At 47.7% G+C, this 21,188-nt stretch overlaps 1 protein-coding gene across 1 annotated transcript; it reads right to left on the bottom strand.

The window, feature by feature from the left end:
* Nucleotides 1–10,734: 10,734 nt before the first annotated feature.
* EMC8 (ER membrane protein complex subunit 8) lies at nucleotides 10,735–21,179 on the bottom strand. Its single transcript, XM_013944449.2, has 5 exons — nucleotides 20,854–21,179; nucleotides 16,341–16,417; nucleotides 14,288–14,357; nucleotides 13,688–13,782; nucleotides 10,735–13,367 (listed from the first exon to the last, which is right to left on the bottom strand). Exons 1-5 carry the CDS (start codon nucleotides 21,061–21,063, stop codon nucleotides 13,208–13,210), a joined length of 612 nt encoding a protein of 203 aa, XP_013799903.2. The 5' UTR covers nucleotides 21,064–21,179; the 3' UTR covers nucleotides 10,735–13,207.
* Nucleotides 21,180–21,188: the final 9 nt, after the last annotated feature.

The following is a 21,188-nucleotide window of genomic DNA, read 5'->3' on the forward strand; positions in this document are numbered from 1 at the left end:
GGGAGAGCGGCTGGACGCCTGCCCACTGCCTGGATGGGCTCAGCACCATCCTGCCGTGGTCCAGCTCAGCCCGCAGGGGACAGCGCTGGAGAGGGGCACGGGGGAAGGCGGAAGCAGGCAGCTGGGTTTGGTCCTGATGACACCTGCATCCACTTTCCATCAGTTTGAGGACGCTCGTTTGCCCCGTCCGGGTTTGCAGCAAGCCCGAGATGAGGCTCACGGGCTCCGGAAAGCAACGCCGCCCTCTGCTAAGAGCAACACATCGCCAGATCTTGGGGTGCAAAACGCTGCCCTGGGCCAGCTCTCGCCTCTCAGCCTGCAACCGCGGGGCTCGGCGCCGGGGCCCGGGCTGGAACAGCCCCTTCCCTTTGCATCCAGGCAGATTTCCCCGTCCTCAGGGTGGAGACACTGGGCCAGGACGCACGCAACCCCCCCCGGCCTGCCCCCGAGGCACTGACCCGAGGAGCAGCCTCTCCCCTTCCAGGAATCGCAGCCAGCCTGCTCGCTTTGCAGCCCTCTTCCTAGGAATCCCCGGAGCTGGGAGCCGCGCCAGCAGACTCATGTTCTTGCTAAGCGATGGCACCAGGCGTCTCCCTGCGAAACCTCCTCCGCGCTGCCGGGCCGCACGCCGCTGACAGCAGAACAGCCCCCCGGGTTTCCGCGCTGCCTCCGAGGGCTCCCGGGTGGAACGTTCCTCGGTGCAGCCGGCTCTGCCCTGAACCGGGGCGGCTCCCAAGCAAGGCACGGAGACGCCGGGCGAGGGACCGGGCAAGGCAAAGGCGGGAGGTACCGAGTTACGGTGTGTCTGACGACACGTTTCCCACTTTTTTTTGAAAGGCTGAAAATCTTTCTGGGCAAAATGCCTTTACTGGGAAATTTGCATCCCTCCTCCCACAGTTGCTGGGAAAAGTTTATTGCAAAGAGGGTCGATGACTCATTTCTGCTCTTCTAACCTCTCAGGACCTGCAGCGAGCCAAGAAAACCCTCTTCTCCCTCCGCCTGACCTCCGCCGTGGGCTTACTGCACATTTCCAAGCAGCGCTGCCGCGGTCGGGGCAGGACACCGGGGATGGGAAACGGCAAAGGGAACTTTCCTTTGCGCACTGCGCCGGTTTTAACCCTGCTTTCTGCACGGGCTCCCCGAGCCGTGAAAACCCCGTGTCACAGCTTCCTCCGCGCGGCCGGCTGGCAGGACCGGAGACGGCTGCGGCCGGGCTCGGAGGCGCCGCAGAGCTGGGAATGGAGCGGATCAGAGCCCCAACTTGGCGGCTATCGTGGTGGCTGCCCAAACGACAAGAAACCATTTTTGTGGTGATTTTTCCGGTCTTTAGTACCTGCTGGAGGTTCCCGCAAGTCAAGCAGGGCTGGAGAGGACTGTGCCGGCATGTCAGGGTAGCCGGGCGGCCAGGACGCTGCCGGAGACTTGCCCTGGGCTGCTCAGACCCGCTTGGGTCTCTCATCTCTTTCCCATGCAAGCGCCTGGGCCGGGAGGTGCAAGCCCGGCTACCGGCCGCACATGCCGAGTGCCCAGTGGGTGGAAACGCAAGCATTGGCTCTTCCCCGGAGCCTGCTTGTGCCATTCCGGCCCCACGTCCAGTGTTTACCCCCACGCGCCGGGGCGGAAATCCACCCTCCGACAGCAGCTCGTGGGACTTCTACGCATCACCCGGTTTCTGCCTGCAAGGACGGATGGGCTGCGCGAACGGTCACGCAGGCAGCCAGGAACCGATCCGGAGATCCCACGGCCCCCGTCGCAGCCCGGGAGCCCCCGCGGGCCTGGCCTTGCTGCAGGGAGAGGAGGAGGAGGAGGAGGAGGGCCGCAGCGGGGACAGGAGCGTGCCGGAGCGCTCCCCAGCCCCTGGCCCCGGTGGCACGCTCGGGGCACACGTCCCAGCCCGGTCCCCGGCTCATGCATGCAAGTTCCTCCCTTCGCAGGTGCAGGAGACTCGGCAGCACCCTCTGCTCCCACCCTCCGCCGGGGCTTTTATTGCATGTTTCTATCTTACACACGCTCCACCACGAACCACCGCCGTTTAGCTGGGCAGGGGGGAGACAACCCAAATCCTCTACGCTCGGTCACATAACACGCCGTCCCCTTGCACTAACCCTGCCTCCTCCGGGGACCAGACCCGTGCGGCGAAGCCTCACCCGCGCTCCCACCACCAGCCCCGCTTGCTCACAGGGCTGGGAAAGATGCTTAGGCGGAGAAATCCCCCCCGAGCGTTTCACCGACACCGCAGAGGATTTCTCTGCAGGCTGGCGGTTGCTGCTGGGGTTTCGACTTTGCTTCTGTGTCAGTCCCAGACCGAGAGGCATTTGCATTCCCGATGAGTTCACGCTCCAGAAACCTTCAGCCACTCATTGCGAGAGTCGCCAGCGCGGCGGCAGCGTTACGCACGCAGAAAGCTCCACCCGAGAGGGCTGCGACGGAGGGGTGACGCCGCGCGGGCAGCGAGGTCCCGGGGTGCCAACCTGTGCGCGGGGCCGCCGGCTCCGGGAGCGGGGCTCCTCCGGCCCGGACAGCGAGGCAGGTGGGTCGGGCATGGCAGAGGGGAAGGGGGGATGAACCCGGGACGGATCGCGGAGGAGAAACTCCCCAGGGTGCTGGCGAGGGGCCGACACTCACCCGCTCCCGGGAGCCGGAGGCACGGTGCCTGCCGAGGGAGAGTCGCATCCCACCTCGCCGCTGCTCCGGGCTCCTCTCTGCGCCGCACAGGGATGCAGGATGAGAGCAGGGGGGCGACGCGAGGTCGGGGGGCGATTTCCAACCCAGCTCTTCCTCCCACGTCCAGCCGGGACCAGCCGTGCCCTCGGAGGGTGGGGGGAGGTTGCAGCAATGGCTTCGATTTTTGCAAGGTTGGTTTCTAACCTGGTTAATCAGGTTAGTGAAGTCCCAGCTCCTCCCATCCACCCCCCCCACTCCCCCCCCAGCCCCATCCAAGCCCTGCAAAGCCCTTGAGTGATGAGGAAATGCTGTTTTTTCCTCATCCCACTGCACAACCCAGCCTGGTGCTTAGAGAGGAGCACACCTTGCTTGCAGCCAAAGCCCACAGACCACTAAACTTCCCTACAAGCAGCCGGATCAGCTACTAAATGGCTAGAAAGGCAAGTACAGATTTGGTATTATGGTACCACACAATTTACCCGACCCTAGCCCAGCTGGCTGAGGGGCTTGGCAGGACCCATCAGCATCCCAGAGGTCCTAACTCCCATCTACGGAGAGCGATGCTCCGAGCCGTGGCAAGCTCGGGTGAGCCAGCTCCACGCTGGCGCTCCCTCTCCAGCTTCAGCGGCCGGAAAGGTTGTCTCTCCCCTCTCGCAGGCTCCTGTCTGACCTGCCAGCCCGAAGAGCAGCCCAGCAGCGGGAGCCCGGCCATGCAGAGGGCTTCTCACTGCCCCCAGGAGAGAGCAGGTCCCAGGCCAGTGCCCGCCTGGGGCTGTCCAGGGCAGAGGAGCAGAACCGGCTCGGGTACCACCCTGCTGTGATGATGCCCGAGCAAATGTTCTGCCTCTGGAGCAGAGTCACCTTCGCAGGCATCAGAAGTGGTGCAAGGCTTTTTTATTTTCACCTCCTCCACAATTACAGCGCGAAGGTCTGGGCTGGTTCCTTTTCAGACAGGCTGAAAAGCAGCTGTTCCTTTACAGGGTGACGGCGTGCGGGGAAACCTGTACACACTTGAAACACTCTGCACCCTCCTCGCTGCCTATCGCAGCGGTGGCGATTTCTGTCTGGAGGCAGGAATTAAGGGTAATCTTTGAACTTCACCTGGAGATCAAACCAAGCTGATTCCAGGAGTTTCAGAGGCCTCCGCTGAGATCAGAGCCCAACACACAATACAGACCCTGGCTCCGCTGGGCTTTCAGCCTGAACAGATGTGACATGCATAAAAGACTGGGGAAGGGAAATGAGTGGTTTTGCTCCAGCATGGTTTCTGCTGGTCCAATCCTACTGTGTTTGACAAAAATCACAAACATGGAAAGGGCTGATTTCCTACCCAATTTGGCTGCTCCGATTCTCAAACAACAGAGCTATTGCAAAGCTTCAAACTCAAAAGCCTGAGCAGCACGCACAGCTCAGCAGACAGCATGGGGGAAACGCTGCAGCCCTGGGCGTCTCCAACAGCCCCGCTTTCAGGTACCTCCCTAAACACTACAGGAACTAGAGCGGAAACATTTGCAACAAGTGGCTCCAGTTTCACCCTGGGAAAGCAGACGCATGAACTGGTTTACGCCTTTTTTCAGCTGCTCAGCAGCAGACTCCAAGACCCGGGAGAGGACAGGCTATGCCAGAGCACATCAGAGCCTGGCAAGCCTGGTCTTGTCAGCTCCCATCCCAACCTCAGCGCACACAGCATCCCAGCACCCGGGGCCAGGGACCATTGCCTTCAGCGGTGGTCATTAGGCAGCAGCACAAACCCCATTTGAGCAGCAGACATTCCCTCTCCATGAGCTATTTTGATGCCTCTCTCTGAAACTACCCGTTTGCTTCTGTTGGGAAAGAACGAAAAGCCCCAAACCCAAGAGCGCTAGAATTAGCCTGGCCTGGAGCAGCAATTGTTTTTGTTGCTAAAATAGGAGCAAGGACTGTGTGAGCGACCGAAAGCTGTGGCCAGGAGGTAAATATTAGTGCGCTAAAATAACTGTGGTTTGCTTTGTGGGCTGCAACACATCTCCATCTGGCATGTTGATACCCGATATGCACAAATGCAGCTTTTCACATCCTTCCCCCTTCTCCCCACAGGCTGAAAAACAAAGACATCCTCGGACAAGTTCCTGGGGTCTGAATCGGCTTTCTCGAGGTGGCTGGGTACAGCCCAGAGACCCTCGGAGCAGCCTTAGCAGCTCTGGGGAAAGCCCATAGCAGATGGAGCCTTATTCACTACTGGAGAAACCACCCAGATGAAAGACGTTAGGAAGATCTGGGAACCTGAAGGTCAAGACCATGGGAGTCACCCCATGGGCCAGATGTCTCCTTTGTACAGCCAGCAGGAACCACGTGGCCAAGGTCCCTCTCTGGTCACCAAGTGCCATCCGATAGCTTGCTCAGCAAGCAGCTTTTCACTGAACGGAGCCTCCCCCTGCCCTGGGGACACTGTTCAGTGCAGGCAGGCTGGGGTGTGGAGAGAGGAAAGCTGCTACAGAGGCAAAGCTGCAGCCCTGCGACCTGACTGCAGCCTGCTCCCTCCAGTCCCTCTTGCCTGGTCCCATCCCTCCCCGGCCAGAGCTCCTGCTGGCTGTCGCAAGGCTGGGGCTGCAAGCTTTGCCAAGCACCATTTCAGAGCAATTAGCCAAACCACATCAAGAGCCATCAATGCTAGGGTGAGGAAGAGCATGGACATGCTGGCTCATTAACCTTCCTTGTTGGGCCAGGCACGGAGCTGGCTGACCTCTCCAGGGGAAGGCTCGCCTCTGTCTAGACCAGGCAACTGCCCAGGGCAGTCCTCTGATGTGGCCGACTAAGCTCAGGACAATGACGGTGACTTGGCTAGATGTCCATCCAGAGCAAGGTGCCACCTGAAGGAGACTCGGAGTCTGCCTGGTCCCAGAAAGCTCATCTGGGGAAGCATGACACTTACAGTATGGGTTTGGAGCAGGCCAGCTCTCTCCCCGAGCCCTGGCACGGCTTCCTTGGGACTCAGCTCCCCGCCTCCCAGCATACAACGCAGGAACTGTCTCTCGCGCACCAGGAAATGCTGCAGTCAGGATTCGCTCATCTGCTTTTTCTCTAGCTTCTGACTTCATCTTGTCACTCTGCCAAGTGCCATGTGGGCTCATAGTGATAACTCCCACCCAAGCTGACAAGTCTCTGCCCTGTGCACCAGCAGGAGGGCCAGCAACAACTACAAGCTCCTCTCAGGGGCTGTCCCAGACACATATGTAACCTACGTGACATTTACTTGTTCAGCTTTTAGCCAGTTTCCTAAGGAGATGGGCCCTGTGCGGTCATGCTGTGCGTGGGTGGTGCGTGTCCCTCCCAGTTACAGCTGTGGCCGTTTGGCAGCCGCGTGCAGAGCGGCTGCTGTTCTCCCCAGACTCAGAGTTCCCAAACTTACTGGACCCGTTCAACCCCAACAGAGAAGAGGGTGGAGATCTCTGAAGCACTTAAAGAGTTTCAAGGCATATGGACAGCTGGGGTGAGGATGGAGGGCATCCTCATACTTTCGCTGAAAGGGTGACTGCAGGATGAGATTGCAGCTTCTTAGACACCAGAGAAACCTCACGGAAGAGAAGTATTACAAAAACACTATCCACAAGAAAAGTTTCAGCTGGAGAGCACGGCTTATTAGACACCAGAGAACCCAACGAGGAGCTGCAGCACCACAGCGAGGCAGGCTTTGCTGGTTCCTTTCAGGAAGAAATTGCTAGTTCAACAACAAGCTGAGCTTATTTTAGAACGGAGGGAGTGGAAGCACCTTTCTGGGTCATGGAGTCCCAGGGTCTGCTAACACAGCCAACATAGCCGCCTGCCTCATCATAAGCACTGCTGGCTCTACGCTAGCAGAGCAATGAGGCAGAAGGGTTGCAGGGGGCATTGCATCAGACTTGATGAATTCGGAGGTGGAAAAGAGGGAATAGATGTCAGGAGGGGAAGGGGAAAAGAAAATCTGATGGAGCTCCACACTGAGGGAGGGCTCTCAGCCATCTAGGGAGGGTGAGCAGGTAGCCAGAGGAGAAGCCAGGCGTGGGAAGGGGGGAGTACGTCACGAGGAGCAAGAGGATGCAGACTAGGGGAACTGGAGCAACTCCAACATTCCCCAGCACAGGCTCTTGGCAAGACCAGCAGATTGAATAACCAGCAGAAACCGTGCAGGCAGAAAACACCCCCAAAGAAAGCCCACGGGGACATTTCAGTAATCCTCACAAGCATGTCAAGAACTGGTCCATCTGATGTCGCAAGGAGCAGGAGGCAAAGGTACGTGCTCGCTTTCTGCTTAAGCACAAAACACAGTGTGCTGGGCTCTTCTGCCAGAGCCCACATCCAGAGCAAACCGCTTCCCTGCTGGGCATGGATTCAGCAGTTGGCTCAGAGGCCTTGGCTTGGAATTGGTTTAGAGACCTGGCCGTGTCTGCCACATTTCTCAGCTCATTGAGCTTCAGGTTAATCTCAGCCCAGCTTTCCCTTTTATCCCTTCATACAAGCTCTATACACTTTTTCAATTAGGTCCTCTTTTAAGCTCCAGAGCGCATTTCTAGCAAGGGCTGCTTTGTCTCTCCTGCCACCGTGAGCTCCTGCTCTGCCTCACGCTGCAGAAGCATCGTGGCTGTGAAGGCTGGCTGCAAAGACAGCACCACGCTGGGTTGTATGTGGTGTTTGAGAGGTCTGTTCTTGACCACACGCAGTCTGTTCCCTGTGGAAATATACTGTGGAAAGGAGCCCCGTGCACTTGCCACAGCAGGTTTTGCTGAACTGTTTTGGGGGCAGCATGGGGAGAACAACTTTATGGCATCTTTTAGAGGATTTTTTTTCCGATTTCAGCCTGTTGTAGAGATCAGCAACACAACTTTCCACAGGCTGGAAGCATATACAAGCCGTGACTCGCTGAAATCCATTACGGCCACTAACAGCTTGAGAGGTATGCAAAGATAGGGTACGAATACAAAACCTTTGCTGCACACACTCGCATCTGCATCCCTGAACTCCTTCAAGGAGTTACACGTGGTACCCCTAACCCATTTACCCAGTGTTTTAACAACAGTGGGGTTTGGGCCTCTGAAGAATGCCTAGGCAGAAAGGAAGATCGGTACATACGGACAAGAGGGATTTAGTCTGTACCAAACTAAGAAATAAAAGCAGTTGCTGGGTTGCCAAAGACACTAACGCACATCTGTCCCTGCGGTCCACAGAAGGCTGATGGCTGGGTAATCACTGCAGTGGGAAAGGTCTCATCTAGGCACACTCTGTTCAATCATCCACCGGAGGATTGTGGTTCTGACAAACCAGTTTCAAAGGTGAAGTGGATTGTGCCTGTCAATCGGAACCACCTAATGGCTTTATATTACCCTGCGATTGCACCCTTTCCACCCGCAGCCCTGCCTCCTTCATCAGGGCTATGGAGACCGGCAAAGTGCCAAGCTCATCGCTAGAAACTCTGCAAAACAAAGGCCATCTTGTGGCAGTCGCTGCACAGCCACACAGAAGAGTGGACTGATTTCACCTTTCACACGAACCTATAATTGGAAACCCCAGACCACAGCCAGCAATCTGTCTCAGTCCACTCTGATTATACATCTGCAACCTTTCACAGAGTCTCAGATAAAAATCAAAGCAAAAATATGCAGGTAGGGTGTACTTCAGGATGAGAAGGCTAGGTTAAAATGTGATCTTAAAAGTGACAGTAAAATCAATCAAGTCCTCAGCAGATACATTAACACAATGAAATCACTGCCTACTCCAGGAGGGCTGATTGCAGGGCAGCTTGAAAAGAAAACAAGGAGTTTGCAGTGCAGGAGTAAGAGGCATCGGCAAAGCAGCACGCAAGAACCCAAGTCTGGAGTAGCAGAGCACAGGCAGAACGGAAAGGAAGCAGCTTGCACAGCATCTTCTGTCCAACCCACACCACCTCACTAGAGTTCCTACAGGCAATCGTATGTGACTTAAGCACATTCAGCTCTGCTCCGGGAGCTAAATTAAAACACGAACTAGAAGCACAGCTCACAAATGCAGGCTAAGCATATTTCCCCTTGAGAACATTTTCCGAGCTGCAGTCAACCGCAAGTCCGTCCCTGCTAACAGTCTCTGCCATTAACATTTGCTTGCTCTTTCCGTATCAGTAATGCCCTCCATCTGAGCATCTCAAGACACTTTACAAATTGCAGCAGAGCAGTGCAGCGATTAGGCCTCTAGCCAGGGAGTAAAGAGACCCCAGTTTCCTTCCTGCATCTGTCACTGTCACCTCCCTCTGCGTGCATCTTTGCCACTTAGATAAGACATTCCTGGGGGCAGGGGATCATCTCTCATTGTGCATCTATGCAGCCTCAAGCAGAGCAGGGCTGGACCACAGTAGCAATGAACATCTGTCTGTCTCTGGCTCCAGCTGTGTCGGGTGAAGAGGTTATGGCTCCTCCATCCTGCCAGCTGAACTGCTCGTGCGCTTCCTAAAGCCATGTCAGTTCTAATGAGCTGAAACAGGTTACACGGTAGCTCCTCGCTCTTGCTGACACAGGCTACGGAACAGCCCACGAGCAGCTCAGCTGGCAGACTGGAGGGGGCGGGGGGCAATCTCCAGCGGGATGCAGCGGATGAGTGACAGAACAAAAGGCAGAAGGCAGACTGTTTCAGCTGCTTGGGTGAAGGAAAAAAGAAGAAAATCCTCATACAAAAACACAGCAGTGAGCTCAGAGAGAATACAGCATCCAGTACTACCCCCCCGTGGTGAATATCTCACTTTTGAGCCTCTCGGGAAACAGGTGATCAAATATACCCCTGGCAAGAGGGCACTGGCTCTTGTCATCCATCTGTTCTTCCCACTCTTAACACTGCACAAGCCAGCAGGAGCATCAAAGATCACTTCCACCAAGGATCTAGTCCCAACCAGCCACGGAATGTCCTAGGACTCTAGGATGTTCCCATTTCTCAGTGAAAGTAATACATACAGGCCTGAAAGACTCTCTGCTCCTCAGCTCCCTTCTGGGTGTCTCAAGCTGAATGGGGAGTTTTTGACCCGGGTATCAAAAGACTGAAGGTGTCCTGGGCCAGAGAGCTGCATGCGTTCTGCCTCTGGGCATGCCTTATGGCGACTTGCGTCTCAGATCAATCTGATCCTTTATTTCAAACAAAACTGGCGTTTAAAGCAACCCCTTGGCGTACATGCTCAAGCCTGTTCATTCCCCGCACTTTGACTAAAGGATTCAAGGTCAGCACTCACCCAGATCCAGCAAAGATTAACATACACCCTCACATTCAGAAATCCAAGCACTTAGCGCTCATATTTTCAGTCAGTTACAGGGTCTGTTTATTACTGTTTCTTTGAAACATTAGAGTTGAGAGTGGAAAAAAGAACCCCACACCTTACTGGAAGAGTTTTACATTTCCAAGTGCTTTAGGTCCTGCAGATGAGGTAAAGGAAAAGAGCTGGAAGTCAGAGGCCTGGGCAGGCAAATGCCAGAACTCCAGATCTTGGAGAATGGGGGGTGGGAAATAACTCTGCATGTTGTTAATTGCTAACAAAACAAATAAGAGTGAGACAGATATGTTCCCGGTGCCATCTTCCCAGCTATCACAAGGGTTCCACTAATGGAGATTCAGACTCCCTTCCCAAGCCTTCTTCCCCCAAAAGTTTTAAAAGGAGTTACCTTCAGTTCCTCTAATTAATCCAGTTGATCCCCAAGCCAGGAAATCAGCAGTTGCTCCCACAGGTAAGTCAGCAGGAAAAGAGAATACGGCCTCCTCGGAGCCCAGCAGCTTCCTCATTCTTTTACATGGGCAGCTCTGGCTCTGGGTTGCCTTGGCTTTATGAAATTGCTGTCTTTTGTTCAGCCTTCAATACAAATAAGATAGGTGAGATAAGATCTGAGCACAGCAGCGCTTGTCCTTTTTGCTTAAAGACAGCCCTTGCCTTTACTGGTGGCAATACACTCGATGGACCTTGCTGAAAAGCAAAAGCAAACAGAAGAAGATAAAAAAATGGAAAGATAAAGCATTAGAAGCTGCTCCCCTTCCGGCAACTTGTCTCAGTGGTTAGTCACTGGGAGCATTCATCATTTCCATCAGATTACAGCCTCATGATACACACTGTGCTTTGCCTTAATTTTATTTTGCAACTTAAAAAAAATGTTCTCTCCAAATCATTTATCATTTTGGTAAGCCTTAAGAGGAAAAGAGGGGGTGGTATGTGCAAGGACAGATTAGACTGTATTAACATATATATGATCAAAGCTTGATTATATGACATCTAGTTACAGAGAATGAGAAATACATTTCCTGTGGCTCAGAAGACATACCAGCTTATATTTCAGTGTTGGTTAATAACCTCACATAACTAATGCAACATGTCTTGCTAAGATAACATCTGTCTCTGGAAACAATAGATGAGACTTCATGAGATGTTTGTACAAAGTAAGACAACAGTCTTCTTCCTGCAATATGCGTGATTTGTAGAGTCTACTCTGAACGCACACTGCCAGAACATTGCTGTTTCTAGGAAATTTTATGGATGTGTAGTAAAACAGACTCTGAAATATGTTTATCTCACTGCTTGTGAGCTAGATACTAGTTTTCATTCAACAACTGAAAACATTTTCCTTTCCTGCAAGTGCATCTGACTCATGCTTAAGAAAGACTATTTGTATTGTCTTCCTTTAGAACAGAAGTGCCAATCCCTTTTGTAACCCCCATCATACCTTATTACTGTAGAGCAGGGGGTCAAACAGAACCATTCAGTTCAAACCATTATCTTTCTCTTCCTTGGACAGGGAACCAAACCTCAGACATAACGGTTTTGTTGAATCTGAATGGCAGTTAGCGCCCAAGCAGGACTGAACTGAACATCTCATTCTATTCGCTACTTCACAATACGATTTTAGCCTTATCCTGTCTCTCACTAAGATCAAGAGTAAAACTTGTGCTTATTTAACTAGAAGCAGAGGTAGACCAAGAAGTTTCGACAATCCCATCCCTCATTTTGTAAAATAAGGACACTAAGAAAAAAAGCAGGAACTTGGAGACTGGTGGATCACTTGGAGGACATATAGATCTTCACTGTAAAAAGATTTTTGGGTAGAAGGAGTAGGAAACCTAGAGAAATAGTTGAAGATTGAGGCTACATTAATTTGACAAACATCCATTAAAAGCAAGACAACAGGACTCATTAAGAGCTGATCATACCTAGTCCCAGATTGAAACCAGGAATGTGCATCGGACACTAGGCAACCGGAGTGGGCAGGCTGTCTATCTATCAGACCCTTTTTTCTCCTCTCCATCAAAAATTCCACAAAAGATCCAACTGACATTCCCCACATCAAGTGTACTTTAAAGTGGTGGGGACCATGCTACAACAACAGTGGATCAACTAAAGTGTTTTCCTTCCATTGAAACCACTACTGGTAAAAAGTGTTGAATGATATAAAATTAATTCTTCCGAGTTCATTAGGTTCACCAGGTTAAGTAGTTACAGTAATGTAGTGAAAAGAAAGAGCAGGTAAGGTACACTGCTTTTGGTGTACCTGATAAAAAATAATACATCTAAAAATAATGTAAAAGGAAATGATGCTATAAAGCTTTCTCACTGTCCAGTAAACTTATTCTTAGAAACCAACATTGATTAGAAAGATAGACAGAAGCTTAACTAGATATTTCTAGACTCCTTGATCCAACATACTCAGATCATTTGCTTTTGACTCAGAGATACATTTCAGGCCTTCTTAAATGGACACCATATGAATCTGTTGAAAATTAGATCTGTTTAAAAACAGACAGAAAAGACTGCGTAAAATTAATATGGTATTTCACTCTCCTCTTCTTGATAGTCAAACTCTTTTGGAAGTTTCATTCAAAATCATTAATGTGCTTCCAGTCCTTTTTTACAAACCAATAGGCGAGCATTTGTTTTTACCTTGGTTGTAACTTTTTCAGGCAATAACTGTGGTTGTATGTCCAGGGAGAGCAGGAATCACTGCAGCATTTGGGAATATTGCTTTAACACATCATCTGTAGCTGTGTCATGCTAAACTGCTGCAAAACAGGTGCCACGTAAGCATGGTACATCGTCTTCAGCAGTTCACCTTTTACTGCCCCGATATAATGCCATTTCCAAGTGAGGCCCAAAGACCAGTTAACCTTGGATTTTGTTTATGTATTTGACCTTAAAATATCTCATCTGAGGACAAGACTGATTTTTTGAAAGATATCTTCACAGATCTTTAAAAATTACTCTAAATATTACAAAAGCTTAGTTAAAACTTGTTAATATGAACAATGGGGACAAGCAGAAGTAATTCTGGTTTTGAAGGTTATAGCAAAATTCACTACAACTGGGAACACATCCACAGGGGCAGCTGTAACTGACAGTTTGTAGTTCTTTCATGGAGTCTCATTAGAAAGATTTGATTGCCTAAGGACACATCACTCTTTGCAATGTGACATGCCACTCTTTTTAATCAGTCGGGTTTCCACACAAGGTACTGAATATTACTCTATTTACATTCAAAAATATCATTTCTGTATCTTCAGTACATAGTGGAAGCGCCCATAAATTAGTCAGTAGAAGTCTCTAACACAGGTGGAGGACAGCTTTGTTGATCTCTGGGTTTGTCCAGTCATTCCGGATATCATCCAAGTGATTATCGAAATCTACAAGCGTCTCGTAGGACTTGCTGTCCAAGAGAGATGCAGCGATTCTCTGGGCTTCGGACCAATCTTCACAAAAATCACTAGGACGTAAAATAACTAGGAATTAATAATCATCACAGAAAACCTCCATCCTCTCCTTGGCTCTGAAAACAGGCCATGCACTCCACAGTGTGGTCATGGTGAAGGAGGGGCACACACTGCCTGGCTTTAAACGCTGGCTGTTCTCTCTCAGCGTGATAAAAAGCTCAAAGAACAACTCTAAAAGCACTGTCAGTCGCACCCACCACCCTTACAGGATCATTCAGCTACAATGAATGTTTTGCCCTTATAGCTATATATTTTTGACCAGGCAGCTTCTTTTGCTCACTACTCAAATACATGTATACTCAAGTTTACTCACACATGTGGGTCTTTGCACCTCCACTTGTTCTCATGAAGCTCATACACGTGAATGGCAGGTTCTATGCACTCCATTGTAAACTTGGTGTTATCAACCTAGTGAGCAACAGAAAAACACTGTGTTATTCTTCCCCTCAGGACCCCAAATAAAGAGATGGAATTCAAAAAAGTCAGTTTTTACAAACAGGGCACCTTACACTAACTCATCCACTGCTTTAGCTTCAAACAAGCAGATTTTCACATGTTTAAACCACCACCATTCTTGGTGCTTTGCCTTCTTGCTGCAGTTACAATTTGTTTCATGTAAGACAAATTTAAATCATAGAAGGGCTCTGAACTAATGAATACACCACCTTCAGGCAAGTCTTATAAGCACAGAAAGTCTCCACTTCCTTTGTGATGAAGGAGAGCTAACAGCAGTCACTTCGTAGACTTATTAACAGCTCCACTGGCTACAAGTGATTGTTTCTCTTCCCCAGAGGATTTGGAGGGAAAGGGCAAATTAGTCACTTTACCATTAAAAGGTCCAGAGAATATCATTTAAATGGTTAGTCCAATACCATGGTCATAATACTAACAGTAGGGAAAGGAAGTAATTTACCATTATGAGCGCTGTATCATTAAAGCCTTCTGCAATTCTGGAGGCCACCTTTTCAGCAACTTGGTTTGGACTGCAGAAGAAGGTAAAAAAATAATTGTTATTTGAACCGTGACACTTCAGCTCAAACCAGCAGGAAATATGCTTAAAGAGATGCCAAAATTACACCATGTACTTGCAAACAGGAACAAGATATCAAGCTGATGCTATACTTGATTTAAGTCAGAAGGCCAAGAAAACCCTAGCTCCTCTCCTCAGCACATGAACTGAATCTTAGCTATGCTTAGGCAATGCATTTTTGAGCAGCAAAATGCTTACTGCAGACATTACGCGGAAAAAACATTTTGTGGCCTCCTACCTTCTCCCACCAGATCAAGAACTGCAGCGACCTTTGCCCTGACAGGCAGTTTAAAAAGAAAACATCTGCATTTGTTCCCCAGTCTGCATCTGAACTCACTCACTACCCAGCTTCTCTACAAAAATCAGATCATCTTTTAAAGAAAACACTATATTAAGCTTCAAAGATGACAATCTCTACATGGAGCCAGAGTTATGCTCAGAAATGAAATTTAAGTTTAAAAACAAACAAGCCCATGATATTCCTTTAATCTGCAAATGGAACAGTCATGTTCCACGGAAGCTTCAGACTGCATCTCCTCCTTTAAAAGGTCTCCAGCAGATTTACTTCCCCTGCAAGGTAATGACAATGCCCTTGCTCCCTTGGATATCCAAGCAATTATAAGTGTTACTTCAAAAACATACTTGAGGTTGAAGAATACACATCAGCAAAATAACTGGAATATAGCACAACACTTTAAACAAGCTGTTCATATTTATTTTAAATGCAAATATTACGTACTCTCATTAGCCTTGACATTGGATCTGCCTAATATATACACAGAAAAAAATCTGACGTGCATATGTAAAGCTCTATTGTGACTCCAAAGGAAGCCCCCCCCTTATTGCTTGTTTAATAATTTGAGTCAGCTAGCAAGAAGGAAAAAAAAAAAAAAAAAAAAAGGTAAAGTGATGGTGTTCTGGTAAGGCACATAGCCGTGCGTTCATACAGATGTATACAGTTCCTAAGACCTTAATACAGCACATTTTACATACATGTATATGCAGGTGTGTGTGTGTACCTCACAATATATACGCATCTATATGCATATATATTAAGTATAGATTCTAAGCAACGCTATTCAATTTCTCTTAATAACTGGAAAGTACGTCTGTAGCGGGGGGTTTCCAACAGCACAACTACGTGTCAGTTCGGTTACTTTGCTGCGGATTTCCTATCACTCAGAGCCTAGTGCCATAACCACGCTTTTTTACTTGTAAAATATTTTATGGAATTTTGCTTATAAAATAGCATTTAGGTCTAACAATGATAACTGTCGATTCGTTTCTAATCAGAACCACTAGGACAAAGTTTCTGAAAAATAAATTAATTGGAAAATTATATCTCCTTTTCAAAAATAAAGCCTTCTAAAGCTTCCAATGGAAAACACATGCCCTAGAGGACCTCCACTTTTTTGCAAGTGTTACTTGTCCATTTACTCCTGGGGCAAACAATAAGCAAAAAGCAGGATGTCTGCTTGACTGACATCATCTTCCATTTCGTGACAGTGCCTTGACTACATAAGAAATGAAGCATTTTACTCAGGGACAATTAAGTAATGTAGTAAGAATTAGATCACTTCTGAAAAACTTTCCAAAAGGTATTTAGGGTGATTAATTAGAGTTTAGAAAATAGTTACCACACAAGCAAACCACCTGCAAATTCTGGCTATTTCCCTGATAACTGCAATTAAATTGGCTGGCAGTCGTTCAACTACTGGCCTTTTATAGTATCCACTAAAGAAGAGAAATTCGGGAAAGACTGAGGTTTCTGCACCTGAACAAAAGCCATATCCACCAGCACCACGAAGACAATGTGAAACCGCATGACAGTTGTCAAAGTTAATCAACATTCACAATTTATGTCAATGATTTTTGTTGGCAGGGTACAAAGTACAGCATAAAAGAGCAAACAGAAGGAAATATTGCACCAACACACCTGGCGTCTTTCACACGTTCATTTGCCTGGTAATATCCAGCTATCACGTAGCTATTCTCTTTGCACCAAGAGTCAATCTGAAAAAGCAATTGGAACAATTGAGCCCAGGAAGTAAAAAAACCAGCACCACCACACCCAACCATGGAAATTCTGTATCCGTCCTGCAAATAAAATGGCAACTGAAATTTTACACTATTTTTTCCAATTGCTTCTTAAATTAACCAGATGGTATTTACATATATTTTTTAAAATTAGAACAGAGAAAATTAAGCATTTGGTTAATGTTTTCTATCTTTCTGCAAACCAAACAAAAGAACGGGAAGTGATCCCAATCAAAGCCTAAATTTAAGTGACAGGATTTGTCAAGCACTTGAGCCATGCTGTCTGGGAGAGGATTCCAGGTCTTATTTATTATTATTTCACTACTTTCAGTTAGTGCTCATTTGATAGAGAAAAATTAGACAGTGTTCAGCATGTGGATCTGTGACCATACTGCCATTTCAAAAGAGTTCGTTGATTTTATTTTAGATGTAACATTGCTAGAAGGTTAAAGTGCAAGTATCATTTACTTTAATTAGCAATTGAAGTTTTAAGTGAAAAGTAAATGCGTGGCAGAAAAAAAGTTTGTCCCTTTTACCATTTTTAAACCCACTCTATTACCAAAGGCTTTTGCAGTAAAATTGTTTTTCTTTGAAAGTTCACCTGCAAGGGTAATCAACCACTGAAACAACTTGTGATACGACGTAGTGAATTTTCTACCCTTTAAAGTCTGTCAAGCAAAACCGAACACCCTTCTAAAAATACTCTCCAGCTCAATCACAAATGATAAGAGCTTGATGAAAGAATTATTGGCTTAGATTCTCTAATCTTTGTTAAAGACGTGGTCAGACCAGGCAGTTCCTTCCTGCTTTTGCATCAGTATGCCAATGCTTAAATGTATGCATGTATTTACATACAAACTACAAAAGCTTATGTACAAAAAGTTTATATATAATCTACATAAGTTCATGTACTTTTTTTTCAAGTAGAGTTCAGCACACGCACATTTCAGTGCTCTCTGCTTTATGCTAGATCTGATATTGTTCTACTGAGTCTGTCTTGCTTTGAAAAAAAAAAATATATATATATGTGTGTGTATGTGCATGAGAAAGACGTTTTTGCTTGTAATTAAGGATACCAGGTCAGAATAATACAGAGCCTTGAAAGACAGAAATGAAGAAAGCAGCTAGTACTTCTCTTTGCTGTCCCCAGAGAGCATGCATTAAAAAAAAATATATATATATATATTAAAATGGATTCCAAAATATATCTATGCTGATCTGTGGCATCCTGTAAATCAAATCAATCTTATATTTAGCAAAAATTATAGCATTAAACTGCATAAACAAAAAAGCCATGTGAATAATCCCTTATCTACAGGGGATGACATGGATTTATATGATAAAAAAAGCTATGTAGTCCTGCTATAGCTGAGGTCCAACTGCTCTTTCAATTATAAACCCATTTTGAGGGCTTAGGACTATGGTTTTAATTGTTAATGGGTTGAAAGCTTGGCATTAAGGCCCAGACACTGTTTAAAAAAAAAAAAAAGTCAATTTAAAAATTAAAAACCTTAGTCCTAAATTCATTTTTGCTGCCTCGGAAAATAGTCTAAAAAGAAGTAAGATTTTCAAGTTCTCAGTTCCCTAAGCGGTAATTAAAAACTGCTTCTGTAAAAAGTCTAAAAAAACAACAAAAAAAACCAAACCAAAACAAACCTTTCGGATTTACTGCTGTGCTTCCAGCTGCAATTTCCAAGCAATCTCTAGCTGCAGCAATGTCACCACAGGTAGCCCTAGCATCAATTAGCCACCGATATTTTTAGTCATGTTACTGTCCAGCCCTGATTAAGGCAAGTCAACAGGAAAAAAAAAAAACCTGTATCTAGCTTCTACAGTGCTTGTCACCTCCTGGAAAAACAAAGTGATTTCCTAAAGGTAAAAAAGCCAGGAGTCAGGAGAGCAAGTGAAAATAAAAATGACTCCAGCTGAAGAGCTGTCCTTTGATCCGTTTCCGCTGCTGCAACAAGTGGGGCTGCAGCCACAGAACGCCAGTCGCAGAGGGTTTTGCAAGAGCTGCGAGAGGAGAACGACGGTAACCTGCTGCCGCTCACTGCTGTTCCCGCGGTGGGAGCAAGCCGTACAAAAGCAGGGGGAAAGCATTTTTTGTTTTTAGAGAAGATGGGGTTGTAAAACCGCATCAATTAGCCGAGGAACTCAAAGGCACAGACAGCGTATGAAACAACTCACTTTTTCTGTAATGACTCAGTTTTTGAAAGGGTTTTCAAACTGACAAGCCAAAGCACAAATTAAATACACATATTTTAGCTCTTTCTTCCAGAGCTGCAAGCCTTCAAGAACTGCTGTGCATTTAATAAAAGCTAGTTTTAGAGTTTGTTTTATATAGACTGTTGCTAAAGTGCTGCTTGGAATTTTCAGAAGTTACCACGTGGACAAGTCACAAGACTATTAACCCCATTTGATGCTCTGGGATAACTCAGGTCGGAAAAGAAGCAGATCAAACTTGCGGTCTGGTTCTAAAAAACCTTCATGCATATTAAAAGCCAATTCAGTTTTCAGGAAACCATGACTGACCCGAGTAAGAATCAGCAATAATTGAACTGGAAGAGAAAGCGATCCCATCAAAATTTGCCAAAACTTCAAAATCCTTTAGAAATGGAGGAGTTTAGTTAAAAACATCAAATTGTAACTGCGTGAATTTCACTGATTTATTCATGTAAATATTCAAGTGTTACCTTGCAGAGAACAGGCAAGAGAGCCCTCCTTTTAAAATGTTACAACAATAAAATTCAGCTTTCACAGCTGCTATGCCAATATTTATTTCCACCTTTGCCTTTGTTTAAATAAAGAATCAGAGCAAAAGGCCTTGGGCTCTTCTCAAACACTGTGTTTTAAAGCTGCCAAGTCATAGGAGTCATCAAAACAGATTGCAAACTACAATACATTTAAGTAAGTCCTAACTAATGTGTGAAAAGCCAAAGGTTTCCTCTCTAACTTTTTGGATCAAAAACCAAGAGAAAGAAAAACAGTGCAATGGACGTGCCATTGCTTTGGTTGTTTAACAATTTTAGATTTTGGTTGCTGTAGATGTTGTAAGATGTTTCAGATGTTGTAAGAAACAGGATTTATTTCCTAATAATCTGATCCTGAAACAAGACCTATGCAAGGGGACTACACTGAAGGGCCAAAGTTTAGAAAAATTCTTCCATAGCAAGGAAAAGGTTTATCTAATGTGCATACTGGCCAAATCTCCTGGGTCTTACTGTATTATTTTGAAAGCTGGGTAAAATTAAGCACACTGCAGAGTTCCAGGATGGAGACTTGATCTTTAACAGACAGACTGTGCTTCTCCACATAGCACTCCTCATAAAATGAACCCCACAAAGCCCTCTACATGCTCCCTCCCATTTAGGCCAAAAAATGTACAAGAACTAGAAAATAGTTATTTTTTTACAAATATCAAAAAGGTATGGATTTTCCACCACTAATAACCACAAGTCTTGAAAAGATTATGAAAGTTTGCAGCTCAAATCATACACACATCTCAAATTACTAGCAGCTATGCCTACAGTGAAGGAATGAAAAGCACTCTTTGCTTCTAGATTTCATGTGCCACAGGCCCAATCCAACTCCCCATTAAAATAAAATCCAGGCACGTCTCATTCTCTGTGTGTTCTGGTTTTGACAAGGGGACTCTCCAGAAACCCAGGCTGGAAGGAGTCATGTCATAACCCAGCATGCCCCCCGTCTTCTTCATGACTCAGGGGTCAAAACTGAAGACTGCAACACAGAAACACCGGCTCTCTAGTACAGACATCGTTCTCATCCCATCTGTGCAACAATATGGGGTAAAACAGATTATCCCACAACAACTTACCACAAGGCTCTTCTGCAGCAGTGGGCAACCCACAGGACACTGTAATGGAACAAGCCTGGCAAAACTTGGCTATCTCAGTGGACTAACTAACCTTAACAAAGTAATCCCTTTGCCCACAGGAGGAAACAGAGATCAACTTGTAATACATCAAGTGGGATTTCAAACTCAAGCCAGCAACTACAGTTTAAAAAGACTTAGCTTTTTTCCAGTTTAGGCTAATGGCTTCTGTAAAAGGGCAAAACATATGAAAACAAATTAGGAGCTACATGCTTATATGCATCTGTACACTCTTTGACAGAAGCATGTCCTCTTCTAATTAGCTGCTGGTGCTTTCAAGTGGCTTAAGATAAACTGGGAAAATGACACCGATATAACCAGCAGCTTCTCTGCCTAGACAAAATTAGGGAGAACTATACACGCAAAAAACCGCCCATGCTCTGCAGCTTTCCCGCTCCTTCGCCAGGGGAAAGCCGTGCCTGGGACGGGCCTCGGGGCTTTCCCCCCTTTAGAAACACCCGGCTGCCCCCGCAGACTTTAGCACGGGAGGGAGCCCCGGCGCCCCCGGCCCGGGCCTTACCAGGGTGAGGGCCACCTCGAGCATGGGCGCCAGGGCCAGGGTGCCGTGGAAGAGCGGGATGCAGTCCACGAAGAGCGGCGGCGGCGCGGCCTGGTCGCGGCGCGGCTGGCCCGGCGGCCGCTCGGCCACCAGGAGCCCGTTCACGGCGCAGTGCGGGTACTTGGCGCCGTGCAGCACCATCTTGCAGTAGGCCTGCGTGGTCAGCTTCATCCTGCCGCGGCCCGCAGCCCCGCGGCCGCCGGACACCCGTGCCGGACACCGGCCCCGGCTCGTCCCCTCAGGCCGCCCGCCGGGAAGTGCCGCCAAGCGCCCCCCGCGCCGCCGCCAAGCGCCCG

This window comes from Apteryx mantelli, chromosome 10 (genome assembly GCF_036417845.1).
Source record: "Apteryx mantelli isolate bAptMan1 chromosome 10, bAptMan1.hap1, whole genome shotgun sequence".
Lineage (NCBI taxonomy): Eukaryota > Metazoa > Chordata > Aves > Apterygiformes > Apterygidae > Apteryx > Apteryx mantelli.

What these genes read in the sequence shown, in the direction of transcription:
- EMC8 (XM_013944449.2), bottom strand. Translation starts at nt 21,063, where the DNA reads ATGAAGCTGACCACGCAGGCCTACTGCAAGATGGTGCTGCACGGCGCC. An exon ending in GAACGTGTGAAAGACGCCAG is followed by an intron (nt 14,358 to 16,340) that starts GTGTGTTGGTGC and finishes CTTCTTCTGCAG; the next exon opens with TCCAAACCAAGTTGCTGAAA. An exon ending in AGGTGCAAAGACCCACATGT is followed by an intron (nt 13,368 to 13,687) that starts GTGAGTAAACTT and finishes TTTACGTCCTAG; the next exon opens with TGATTTTTGTGAAGATTGGT.